This window comes from Leucopleurus acutus (genome assembly GCF_964270905.1).
Source record: "Leucopleurus acutus genome assembly, chromosome: 16".
NCBI classification, from domain to species: Eukaryota; Metazoa; Chordata; class Mammalia; order Artiodactyla; family Delphinidae; genus Leucopleurus; species Leucopleurus acutus.
The window spans coordinates 59751251-59763712 of NC_139158.1; the positions used below are offsets into that span (position 1 = coordinate 59751251).

The window sequence follows — 12462 nt, forward strand, 5'->3', positions numbered from 1 at the left end:
AGAACCCACACCGCCCTCTGCCCATCACCATCTTTCCTCCAGCCCTTGGCCTTGACCGTACTCCCAAAGCGGGGAGCAGCCGGAAGGGGATGGAGCTCAGCCCAGGCCAAGTGGTTCCAGACCCGCTCGGAGTCCCGGCCAGTTGCCTGTACTTTGGGTCGCAGCTGCCTCCGTCTGAGGAGGTAATACCGGCCCAGAAGCCTGGGCTGAGGGCAAGGGGTGGCTTGGGAGAGAAGGCTTGGGGTGGGCAGGGAACTGGACAGGACATGGGGGTGGGGGACGGGGAAGCTTGGCACACAAGTTAAGCCCGGCCTCCCCAGATCAGCACACCAGAGACTTCCTGAGCAGGGGCTGCCCTGTGTGAGAGGCCAGGTGGGCAGGGGGGCCAGGTTGGGGGCCTCACCACCTTCTTTCTCTGCAGTGTGTCCCGTCCCTGTGCCTCCCTGCCCTTGGTCTCTCTCTCTTCCCTTCTCTCCTGTTGCAGTTTTGGGACACCTTCCCCCACCCCCCGCTCCCAGCCCCTGACACTGTTACCATTCTGAAAACACCACCTCCAAACCCAAAACTAAATAAATAAGATGATGCCCCACGGGAAGGTGCGAGAGGGAGGACGGCACCCCTACAATCGGTAGTCAGGCCTCCGGAGCCCGGGCCGGGATGGGGCCTCAGAGCTGCGAGCTGCCGCCTGCAGCAGTGCTGGCGCTTGGGCCCTGCTGGCTCAGCGAGCGGCAGCTGATCCTGCGGATGGAGTGCAAGGCCACGGTGCAGCAGCCCCGCAGCAGGGAGCTGATGTTGTAAATGGGCTGGCCCTGGCGCCGCTGGGAGCGGCAGAGCCAGGCCACCGTGGGCACGGCTGGCACCACCACCGCCAGCAGATCCACGATATAGTGGCGGCTCCAGTAGCTCCTGGGCTCCTTCTCGGCTGCGGCCGCCTCCTCCTCCTCTTCCACGGGGCACACCACGCCCACCGACGGGCTGGGGTTGGGGTTGGCACCAGGGTGGTGTGGGGTGGGCCCCCGCGTGATGGGCTCCGGGGCCTCGAGCTCGTCACCCACCGTCACCACCACTGCAGAGTTGGGGTCTCTGGGCCCCAGGGGGTGGGGATCCAACTCCGGGCACCTGTCCCCTGACTTGGGGACTGTCCCGGAGACCTGGGCCTTGGTCACTTTCTCCAGGATGGTGTCCAGGTCCGGCTGGTACTGCACGAAGTCCGTCTGGATGGCGCGCTCCTGCATGCAGCTGGCCTGCACGCCGGCCTCCGTGCCGCACAGCAGCTTCTCGTAGGTGTTGCTGGCGGGGAAGCGGGGGCCCAGGCTGAAGGAGCCGTGCAGCGAGGAGCCCTCCTCGGGGCCGCAGTCCACCCCCGAAGATAGCAGGCTGCTGGCCTCCAGTGCATCCGTCCGGCTCAGAGTGTCGTCGGTCGCCGCGAAGCCACTGTCAGCCCCGTCCTCCACAGAGGCGCCTGGGTGGTCACCCGGCAGGCGGTCGCCGCAGACAGCGGGGTCGCTCAGCTTTGTGTAGGTGGAGCTACGGGTAAGGGAGCGGGCGGGGGACCCGCCGGCCGACTCGGCGGCGCCGTCCTCCTTGGCGAAGCCGTTCTGGGCCACCTCCATGCTGTGCAGCAGCGTCTCCAGCTTCTTGTTCTGGATGTTGATGTCCACGAAGTACTTCTGCAGCCCCTTGTCCTTGTCAATCAGGTTGTTCTTGACGGTGTCGATGACCTGCTTGAGCTGCTTGATCTCCTTGCGGGCCTCCTTCAGGGCCAGCTGGGCCTCCACGCGGTGGCACTCCTCCTCGATCCAGTCCTCCTGCATGCGCGACAGCTGCATCTTCAGGTCATCGATCTCCGTGTCCCTGTGAGCAGATGAGACACACATGCTCACCGCCTGGCCTGTCACCATCACCAAGGACAGACAAGGAGGGGGCTGTCCCCAAGGACACAGGGCCTGTGCTGCTGCCCCTCAGAGCTGAAAACAAAGGAACGACTCAGAGTTCCTTCCTCACCCTCTTTATTCCATTGGGGAAGCAGTGGGGACGGGAGAGGGGCCAGGGCTCAGGACACGAGAGACCTCCTCTTCAGGGACGAGAATGAGCCACCATCTCCTTCCCACCCCCTAGAGCCAAAATGCAGACAACTGTCCACATTTATATCCACTACCCAGAGAAGACAGCAGACGATAAAGATTCTCAGTTTAAAGATGCTACCGCTATAAAAACTTAATACATCCATTTAAAAATCTTAACATAAAACAACAAAAACTAAACCTAAAATCTCTACTCTGCAGAAATGGATGTGGCCTCCTGCAAAAGCCGGTGGTGGAAATTTTCAATGGAGGCGATTTGGCCAGAGACCCCGGGGAGAGAGTGATGATCCACTTTGTTTTTATGAGAGAAATTACTGCCTTGAATGTAGCTGATAATTTTACATCTTCCCTCAAGTGGAGGGATGAGAAGTGGTGGATGAATCAGAGGAGAATGATGAGAACAGAGTGGCTGTCTTTTATCCATGCTAGATGTTTCCTCTCTGTATCTACTGTAGAGAGGGAAGACCCAGAAGATTGCCGGAAAAGGCACAGAGCTATTCCCGAAAGAAGAGGCAAGAGCAGGCAAACGAGACGGTCAGAGGACTCTTGTCCAGAAACTCGCAGGCTTTTAAAATCCCTGAGGCATAGATGAATCCAGGGGGTGCAGGGGAAGGAGGTGAAGTAGAAAATGATGCCATCAAGTCCAGAGGTAAAGCCAGGGTGAGACTGGACAGGATGGACCAAAAGCAGTGAGAAAGGAGGAGACTCCTTCATGGGACTGAACTCCCACCCTGGGTGCTCCTCCTTCGGCAAACGTCTTAGTGATCCGGCCCACACGCAGCCACTCGGCCCAAACCCTACATTCACACAAATAAAATCCAAAAGGCACGACCATCACTTTGGATTTTATAAGTCCAACAGAGTGACCAACCCAGCTCAAGCACCATGCACTTTTCAAAGTCAAATTAGAAATTCAGGAAATGGGCCCAGGAATCTCACTCCACAGAACACTGAAGGGACTGGGCCTGCGGGGCTGCAGTGGCCACAAGGTCAGCAATGGCATCAACTGGAAGGGGAAGGAGGGGAAGGGCTGCCCAACAGGATACAGCTTGGCGATGGACGTGGGATGGCAGCAGGGACCTGGAGCTGCTCAAGAGCTACGATAACAGACATCCCCACAGGTGTGGGGATAACGTTCATTCCTCCTGCCTCAGGTGGGGGGCTCACTCTAGGATAACCCTCCTCACTGACTCTGAGCCCTGGCAGAAAGAGTGAGTTTGAAAGGAGGGACTGGGCATGCTCAGCTCAGCTGGGCCCCACTCCTCCTGGGAGCCAGCAGGACCCCAGAGCTATGGCTTCCCAGCCCTGTCTAGGTCTCAGGGGGCTGCAGGATGTTACCTTTGAACTGGGTCTTATAGGATGAGTTTTCCAAGGGAGCAAGATGAAAGAAAGGGTATCTTAGAAGTGGGGACACAATATATGAAAGCGCAGCGTGTAGAAGCAGAGCTCCTTCTCTGAGGAGGAAGTAGGCTACAGCGGGAATGAGAGGATCAGACTGAATGCTCAGAGCCTGTGAGGAGGCTGACGATACAGCAAGTACAGAATGGCCACAGGTACTACAAGAGTATCAGGTGCAGAGGCCGGGGAGCTGAGGTGCAGGCGTGTCCACTACAGGGCGTCCTGCCCAAACCACACAGGGCAGACTGTCTGCTCTGAGCCACAGGGCAGCCCTAGAAAGGAAGCAGGGAGATGGGCTGTCTGCTTCCTGAGGACATCAGTGTAAATGGCCAAGCAGACGCAGGGCATCAGTGAGAAGACAGTGGGAAATATAAACAGAAATCCTAGCTCTACAGACAAGGAGGTCCACAGAATGCCACCTCCACCCTCCCCAAGTTCAAAAGCACAACAGATACAAACTGGATCAGCTACCTGGCAGAGCTCTGGTCAAGAGAGACACGGTCACGCTCACTGTGTGCTCCAATTTACATGGAATATAATAGACAAATCCACAGAGGCAGAAAGATTAGTGGTTGCCAGGGACGGCGTGGCTGGGGAGAGATGGAGCGTGATTGTTACTGGGAACAGGGTTTCTTTCTGGAGTGATGGAACTGTTCTAGAATTAGATACTGTTGATGGTTGCACCGTTCTGTGAATATACTGAAAATCACTGAATTGTTTACCTTAGATAGGTGAACTGGATGGTATGTGAATTACATCTCAATAAAGCAGTTATATTACAAAGAAAGAAAGAAAGAAAAGATGAAGGAAGGCGTGATAGTGGTGGCCTCCCCGCCTGCCCTCCAGCGCCCTGCACGGCACCCTGTCCAGCTCACAGTCGGCTGCGTATCCGAATTGACACAGTCTGGAGAAGACGGGTAGGTGATGAAGAGATCAGAGGGCAGCCCTGAAGCTTCGATTATAAAGATGAAGCCGCCAGCCTGGAAACGGGGAGGCCGGGAGGATCAGGTCTGGAGAATGAGCTCAGATGGGCCCACGGGGGCTCCTGGGAGACCCCTGGGCTGGGTGGGAGCTCAGAGGAAGGTTTCTCACGATCTTACATCATCTATACGTGGATGAGGAGGAAGGCTTCTGGGGCCTGAACTGGTGGGTCACGAGCCCCTGGTGACCCCCTGGGAGGAAGCAAAGGAGGGCTAAGGCGTTGTTTCTCCCCAACAGAGACAGGTCAGCCAGGAAGAGTGCCCTGTGCCGCTCCTCTCCAGGTAGAAAGGAGCCAGGGCACGAGAAGTGGCCAAATGGGGTTGCCAGGCTACAACTGGGAGAGCACTGCCGTGGGTGGGAGGCCCGATAGACCCTCGCAGGGGAAACTGCTCCCGGCCTGGCCCCAAGCAGCTACCTGATGCTTCAAGGAGCAGCTGAGGAGCCCCCAGCCACGCCTTCCTCCCAGAGATACTGCAGGGCCCTGGCCACCCGCTTACCGGTCCTGGAGCCGGTCCTGTGTGTCCTTCAGCCGGGCCTTCAGATGCCGGATGCACACCTCCTTCTGCTGCAGGGGGGTCAGGTACTGCTCCGGGGTGGGAGGCTTGATGCCATGGTTGTCACTGCACAGCGTGTACTTCATGGCGCGCCTGCCGGGGACGCTTGTCAGCAGGGAGGGAGGAAGGGGCCTGGCGAGGCGCTGTGCCTCCAGGAGCTAGGGGCCCCGCCTACCCATTCTGGTCCCCTGGCCACTGGAGCGCTGCAGGCCAGGCCTCCCCCACGGGGCCCCTGTGGGCACGAGAACACGCAGCCCCTTTGGGAGGTGGGTTTCATTAAGGCTCTTTCGAGCACAGCGTCAGGGTGGGGAGCTCAGGGCTCCCCTAGCTTGGGCTGGGAAGACACGTCACAGAGCGCGTCAACCAGCCTGGCGCCGCCCGGGGTGGCGCCCCCTCCGCCAGCCCAGTCCCGGCGCTGCAGCCCAGAGCTCAGGTGTCCACTCTCCCAACCCAGAGACCAAGGCTGAGGGTGGGAGAGGTCTCCCCCTCCGTGTAATTATCCTGGGGCCTGCATGGTGGGCCAGGATTTATCTGCTGTGTATGTGTATATTATCCTGGGGCCTGCATGGTGGGCCAGGATCTATCTGCTGTGTATGTGTATATTATCCTGGGGCCTGCACGGTGGGCCAGGATCTATCTGCTGTGTATGTGTATATTATCCTGGGGCCTGCACGGTGGGCCAGGATCTATCTGCTGTGTATGTGTATATTATCCTGGGGCCTGCATGGTAGGCCAGGATTTATCTATCTGCTGTGTATGTGTATATTATCCTGGGGCCTGCATGGTGGGCCAGGATTTATCTATCTGCTGTGTATGTGTATATTATCCTGGGGCCTGTGTGGTGGGCCAGGATTTATCTATCTGCTGTGTATGTGTATATTATCCTGGGGCCTGCATGGTGGGCCAGGATTTATCTGCTGTGTATGTGTATGAGTGATTTCGTGTGAAAATCTAGTAACTATGGCAGCCACCGTTTGAGCCGTCTCTGTGTTGTCATCATCACTACCGCCTCAGCATCCAGCGTGTAGAACACTGTGTGCAAGACTGGTACTAAGGTGGCAGCCTGTCCTTACACTGGCATAAGGTGGGTGATAGTTGATATAATATTAATAATGCGTTCGTTTTCTTAGTGTTCTACAACTTTGCTTTCAAAGAATCCCATTACCCTACAGTATGCCTTTCTCTCCCAATTGGAGAAAATGCCTATCAGCCTATCATCACAGGTAAGAGGTTTTTAGAAAAATGTAACAATGTTTCTAATACCATATTTTGAATATGACTGTAATACTGTATGCCATAAAAACTTTATAATGATTCATTCATTAGATAAGCTAGGCACCATTGCTAGCTTCTCCGTTATCAACGCATGCACACTATACCTGTAAATAAATACGAATTTCTTTTTCACATGATCTTTTCATTTTTGATGTCTAGTCTTAGTAATACATGTAACAGCTACAGTGTTTTGTATCATGTAAGACAATACTGATGTACTGACAGATGATTCATTTTAAAAACAATGTAAACTTACAGTATCAATAAATACAGTATATTGCTGTAAATGTATTTTCTCTTCCTTATAATTTTCTTAACATTTTCTTTTCTCTAGTTTACTTTATTGTAAGAATACAGTAAGTCCCCTATATATGAACCTTCAAGTTGCAAACTTTCAAAGATGAACGTGTGTTCCCATGTCCAATCACATAAGTTAGTTCACATGGCTGGTGTACTTTTCCAGGTACTGTACTGTAAGATTAAAAATGTTTTCTTTATTTTTTGTGTTTGTTTGTTTTTCGTGTATTATTTGTGTGAAAAGTGTTATAAACCTATTACAGTACAGTACTATATAGCCAATTGTGTTAGTTGGGTACCTAGGCTAATTTTGTGGGACTTATGAACAAATTGGACTTAATGAATGTGCTCTTGGAACAGAACTCGTTTGTATGTAGGGGGCTTACTATATAGTTTATAATACATATAACACACCAAATACATGTCAATCAACTAATTACGTAATCAGGAAGGCTTCTGGCCAACAGTAGGATATTAGCAGTTATGTTTTGCGGGAGTAAAAAGTTACACGCGGATTTTCAACTGCACGAGGGATCAGTACCCCAACCCCCTTGTTGGTCCAGGGTCAACTGCTCTAGGACACCAGCCCATGAACACATTCACACAAACGCAGGCAGACCCTTTCCATCTGCATGTGCACGCTCTGGGGGCACACGTGAGCGCACACGTGAGCACACACGGGAACACTGGCTGTCTCTGGGCATTGCCCTGTTCACAGCTGTACCCTGCAGCCACAAACACCCTAGCACAGGGTGGCGCAGACGTGCGCGTGTGTGTGTGTGTGTGTGTGTGTGTGTGTGTGTGTGTGTGTGTGGTGAGCACGCCCCGGTCCCATCAGGGCCGAGGAGGAGGAATTCCCACCCAGTGGATGAGGGAGGGCCGAGGCTTTCACCCAGGGAAGGGGAGCACCCCATGCCACCAGCAGACCACGGCCAGGCCACCTCAACTCACAGCTTCCTGTCGGCTGTTCTGTTTGGGAAGAAACCTCCTTGGATTTTGGCTTAAACACCTGGGCGTGTTCTCACACAATTTGGCAGAGGCCTTGCCGCCATCCAGCTCTGTTCCTTTAGGGGACGGGGTGTCCCAGGTCTAGCAAGAGGCAATCACATTTTATGGATGTAGAAAAGACAGGCCCTGGTGGGGCCCATTTGCTGAAGGAGCCAAGTTGGAGGCAGTTTTAAAAGTTTTGGGGAAGCTGTCTAACATTTACTGAGGAAAAAGTATTTGTAAATTGTAAACTGTTGAAGAGAAAGTGTGGACAGAAGTGGAGGGAAAGAGAAACTATTCTCTTCTACTCACTCAGCTCCTGGCCTCTAAGTTTAACTCAAGTCAGGTCACACACTGGCTTGTTTTCTGTGTGGCAAGGGGAAGAGGCGCGGTGTCGGGTGGGACCTTGGGGTCCCCTCTGATGGGCTCTAAGAAATCTCCTTCCAAAAGAGAGGAAGCCAGCAAGGGCCCTGAGCCCCATGTGTTAGGCCAGTAGACATCCTGGTGCCCTGCAAAGGCTATGGTGAGAGGGACCCAGAGCTGTGGTGAGAAAAAGAGGCCTTTTCCCTGTGCCGGGGTAGAGGAACCAGGATTACTTAAACTAGTAAGAGCTGAGGATTATAAAGGAAGTAACTATTTTAACTTTTTTCCATATGCTTTCACTAGTTTTCCTTCTCAATATAACATTTAACACTGATATATTTTTAGTCACTAGCTCTTTGTGGGAAAAAATATTTTTTAATATAGTATATATTTACATATATACTATACGTACCTGAGAAGAGAAGTATACTACAATTCATATCCCTCAGCTAGTCTCACCTTGGAACACCTGGCTACTTATAGTGAGGCTAGAGCCGAGGCACTGCTCACCAGCAACTCTGGTGGTGGCAAGGAGACCCTTGCATGGAAGCAGCTCTCAGCTTCAGGGCTGGGACTGCCCCCATGGGTTTCAGTTATGACATGTGTGGCAAAAATCTGCTACCAATAAAAAAGTATTAAAGTTGCCAATTATACACTTTTCAAAAGGTAAATTAATGCATCATCAATCTCACTCACACACTACCACCACCCCCCACCCCCATTCTGGGGGCAGTTACAGACAGGATGCTGGGGCATGGGTCCAGCATATGTGTGTCATCCATCATGCGTGTCATGGTGGAAAACTCAGAACTGCCGCCTCAGTGTGATCTGGTCACACAAATGACACTCACTCAATACAAGCCTTCCCAGGAGGAGCTCTGGCCATGGGAGCTGCAGGCCAGAGTCTCCTGGCCTTCTCTTGCCTACGATTCTCAAGTTGAACCAAAGTCCTAATGAGAGCGGTTACGCGTTACGGGCCAGCAGCAGTGTGTGGTGGGTGCAGATATCAGCTCCCTGAAGCCTCCGGGTTCTAAGCTCCACTTTACAGATGAGGGAGTGGAGACTCAGACTGATTCACATCCTAAGCCCGTGCTCCCCCCTCACGCTCCTGGGAAGCAGGATGGGCGCCGCTATCACAGCCTGCACGTCCTGGTCTCTGAGGACCCACTGCTCTCCTTACCTGTCTCCCCAGCCCGATCCTGCCTTTCCTCTTTGCTGAGAGCCCAAAGCACACGCTGCACTTGTAACACACTTCACTTTCTAGAACAACTCCACTCTGCCACCCTCACAGTGTACCACCCAGAAGAGCAGGCTGGCGGACGCCATGAGCTGCCTCCCAACATCCATTCTTGCCTTTTCTCCAACAGAACTCCCAGTTTGCTTGGGTGGCCCTACACTGGGAACCACTAACTCTCCCTGTAGCCGGTCATACCTGGCACCAGCCAGCACAGTATAGACAGAATTTCCTGGGCAATGTGTCCTGTCTCAAAAACACGAGTCTCTGGGGGTTCAGGGGCTTTGGCCTTTCTACCTTCTTCCTTCCTGGATGCTGACCTGATGCCTGGAGGTGTAGGAGCCAGCTGTACACCAAGGATGGTGGAGATGGGGTCCCTGACACTTCGGGGAGCTGCCCGCCTCTGGCCCCTTGTTTTGAAAGCATCACCCCCAGTTTGTCTCAGCTACTGACTTTGGTTACATGCAGCTGGGTATGATCATACCCATCTTACAGATGGGAACTGAGGCTCAGAGAGAAGTGACCTGCTCAAGGTCACACAGCGGGGAAGTGTGCTAGAGTTGGGGATGGTTAGAACGTCCACCTCCCCCGACCCCCAGGGCACTCAGGGTTCCAGCCAGCTTGGCCAGGCCGGGTGCGAGGGAGTGGCTGGTTACCTGGGCGTGGGGCTGCTGTCACTTCCCTTGCAGGAGCCCGAGTTACTGCTGCTGCTGAGGGAAGAGGTGCCGTGGGCATCCCGCACGCTCACGGGGGGAGAGGTGCGCCTGGAGGCAGGAAGAAGAGGCAGGTGCTCGTTCTGGCTGGTGGGCAGCTGCGGACACTGGACGAACACCGCCAGGCCGCTGCGGCCCAGAGGGCCCCCACTTCAGGGTCACCGCCGGGGAGAGAAGCGTGGCGGGGGATGCACAGACAGGGGTGACAGAACAGACAGTGCAAATCAAGGTGGAAAACCAGAAGGAGGCCGGTCCTCGGGACTCCCCAGAAGGCTGAGCAGGGCTGCGGGCCAAGGGTGGGGTCCCAGCTACCCCTACCAAGGGTCCTCAACTTCCAGGGTCCCCCAAGCCCAGAGGGAAAGGTCCCTGCACGGACTGAAACAGAGGTGGAGAGGAATGGGGCAGGCAGGAGGAGGGACAGGAGGAGGGGCGCACAGGGAGGCCAGGGGAGCCTGGGTGGAAGGCTGCATGCCGTCCCTGCAGTAACTGTGAAGATCGAACAACAATACTGGTGACGGCAGGGATCCAATGGTTTAAGTCTTCAGAGAACTTTTATACCCACTGTGTCATTTGAGCCCATAAGTAGTTCCTGAGGCCAGTGTCAGCAAGCCCATTTTAAAGATGGGAAAACTGGGGCAACAACTTGCTCAAAAACAAGCCGGTGTTGGACTGGAGACAGAGACCCTCCCTGCCCCCACCTTCAGAGGCCAAGGCTCCGGGCATTGGGGAAACTCACCTGCGGGATCCAGCAGAGGCCCGTCTACTGCCTGGCAGGGACATGGCCATGAGGCTGTGGGTCCGGGTGAGGGGCGGGATGGGCGGTGTCCCCGGGGCTGAGGAGAGAGGGTGGGTTGGGGGGGCCGCGGGGGTGGCCGGGCCCGGCCACGTCATCCTCTCGCTGGGGCCGCTGCCCGGCATGGCTTCTCCTCTCACCCTTCAGCAGGACACCCAGGACCGAGCTGGGGGCTGGCAGGCCAGGCTCAGGCCACAGCTGCCTCCACCAACAAATTTAGCAGGCTCTCACCCCACCACCCGACTTAAAATCACGATCATCAGAGCCTCAGGGCGGGCAGAAATCATCAGTCCAGCCCCGTGTCCTCCACATGAGTGAATGTGCCCCAGAGAGAACAAAGGCCTCGCCCAAGGTCACTGACACTGGGGCAGGGCCTCCTAATTGGTTCGGCCCAGCACTGAGTCCTCTACGCTATAAGCCAGGCCCCCAGACCCCTGACTCTCGGACCCCCACCCCCACGCTGGTCAATCCTCCCTCGGCGGGGGCTGCAGACTGGAGGCCTCCTGGAGCAGGACCAGGAACCCCAGATTAGGCTGCGCTAGTCTCGATGTCACCTTCTCACAGTGCCTGCTGGTGCGTGGCTCGGGGCTTCCCGTCTACAGGGGAGACAAGACAGACCAACACACCACACACGTGTAGAAAGACATATGGATACACGCGAATATGAAAAGGTACCACGTCCCCTCCATTCCAAGGCATGCCACACGTGGCTCAGTGAACGTGCTCAGGGGGCCTGCCCACAACGCAGGACATGCAGCCCCCGCCTGCCCCGCCCCCCACTGCCCACATGCTGCACACAGGCATGCCCGCATCCATCCGTGCAAATGCTCATGCTCATTGTGGGGTGCACCAGGAACTCAGGGCACAGGCTCAAAGCAAATGAGGAAGGAGACAGATGGGAGATGAGGACTCCTCCCTGCTCCCAGGGGGTGTCTCTGTAGGCTGGACCCAGTAGGAAGTGACCATGCCTGCAGAGATCCATCCTTGGCCCTCTTGACAAATCAGTAGAGAGACTCAGACCTGGCCTCCTGCCCAGGAATCCCAAGGCCCCTTTCCTGGGTAGAGGTTTGGGCTCCAAGGGCAGCCAGCCCTACAGAAGTTTAAGGAGGGGAGAGGCCCCATCCTGGGCTGGTGTTGGCTGCTGTGGAAGGAGGCCTGCACAGGGCATTAGCCCAGAGCTCCTGGAGTCCGAGGTGGAGAGGCCTGGGCTCTTCGCAGCCAATGTGCTAGTGCTGTGCCAGCTCCAGAGACCCTAGTCCCCTCCTTCCACGCTCAGAGCAAGAACTAAGGACAGTAGCCTGGGTTACAGGAGATTCAGCCAAGGACACAGTGTGCTGGACCTTCCCCCATGCGGGGAGAGAAGCAGTGACCAAGCCCTGCTCCACACCAGACCCCGTGCCAACCACATTACGTACATTACGCCATCGACTCCTCCCAACAACCCTATGAGGAAGTGCTGTGATTAGTCCCTTTACAGATGAGGAACCCGAGAGGGAACGGACTGCCCAAGTCCCAGCCCCAGTGTGGCAGGGCCAACACTGAACCAGGCCAACACCAGATGCTGAGGGGCTGGGTCTCAAACCCCAGAGCCCCTGCCCAGGGCACCACCCCTTCCCACGTCAGGGCCTCTGGGGATCCCGGTCATCCCGGCCAGCGGCGGGGCTGCGTCCTGAGTGGACAACGGCGCTACTCAGGTGGCCTGTTTCCTGGCTGTGACACAGACGTGGCGTGTTCCCTGGAGGGCTCGGACATTGCCAGCATTGTCTGCCTAGAGGTGTCAGGT

The 12462-nt window shown here is 55.4% G+C and overlaps 1 protein-coding gene across 3 annotated transcripts; it reads right to left on the bottom strand.

Moving 5' to 3' along the window:
* Positions 1-665: 665 nt before the first annotated feature.
* On the bottom strand, positions 666-10804 carry SNPH (syntaphilin; the record flags this gene model as incomplete). Of its 3 annotated transcripts, none has more annotated exons than XM_082857635.1 (4): positions 666-1854; positions 4961-5110; positions 9830-9937; positions 10623-10804. In XM_082857635.1, 4 exons carry the CDS (start codon positions 10802-10804, stop codon positions 666-668), a joined length of 1629 nt encoding a protein of 542 aa, XP_082713761.1. The 3 variants fall into 3 exon arrangements, with proteins under 3 accessions (XP_082713761.1, XP_082713760.1, XP_082713762.1); XM_082857634.1 differs by having other exon boundaries at positions 9830-10036; XM_082857636.1 differs by lacking the exon at positions 9830-9937 and having other exon boundaries at positions 10623-10672.
* Positions 10805-12462: the final 1658 nt, after the last annotated feature.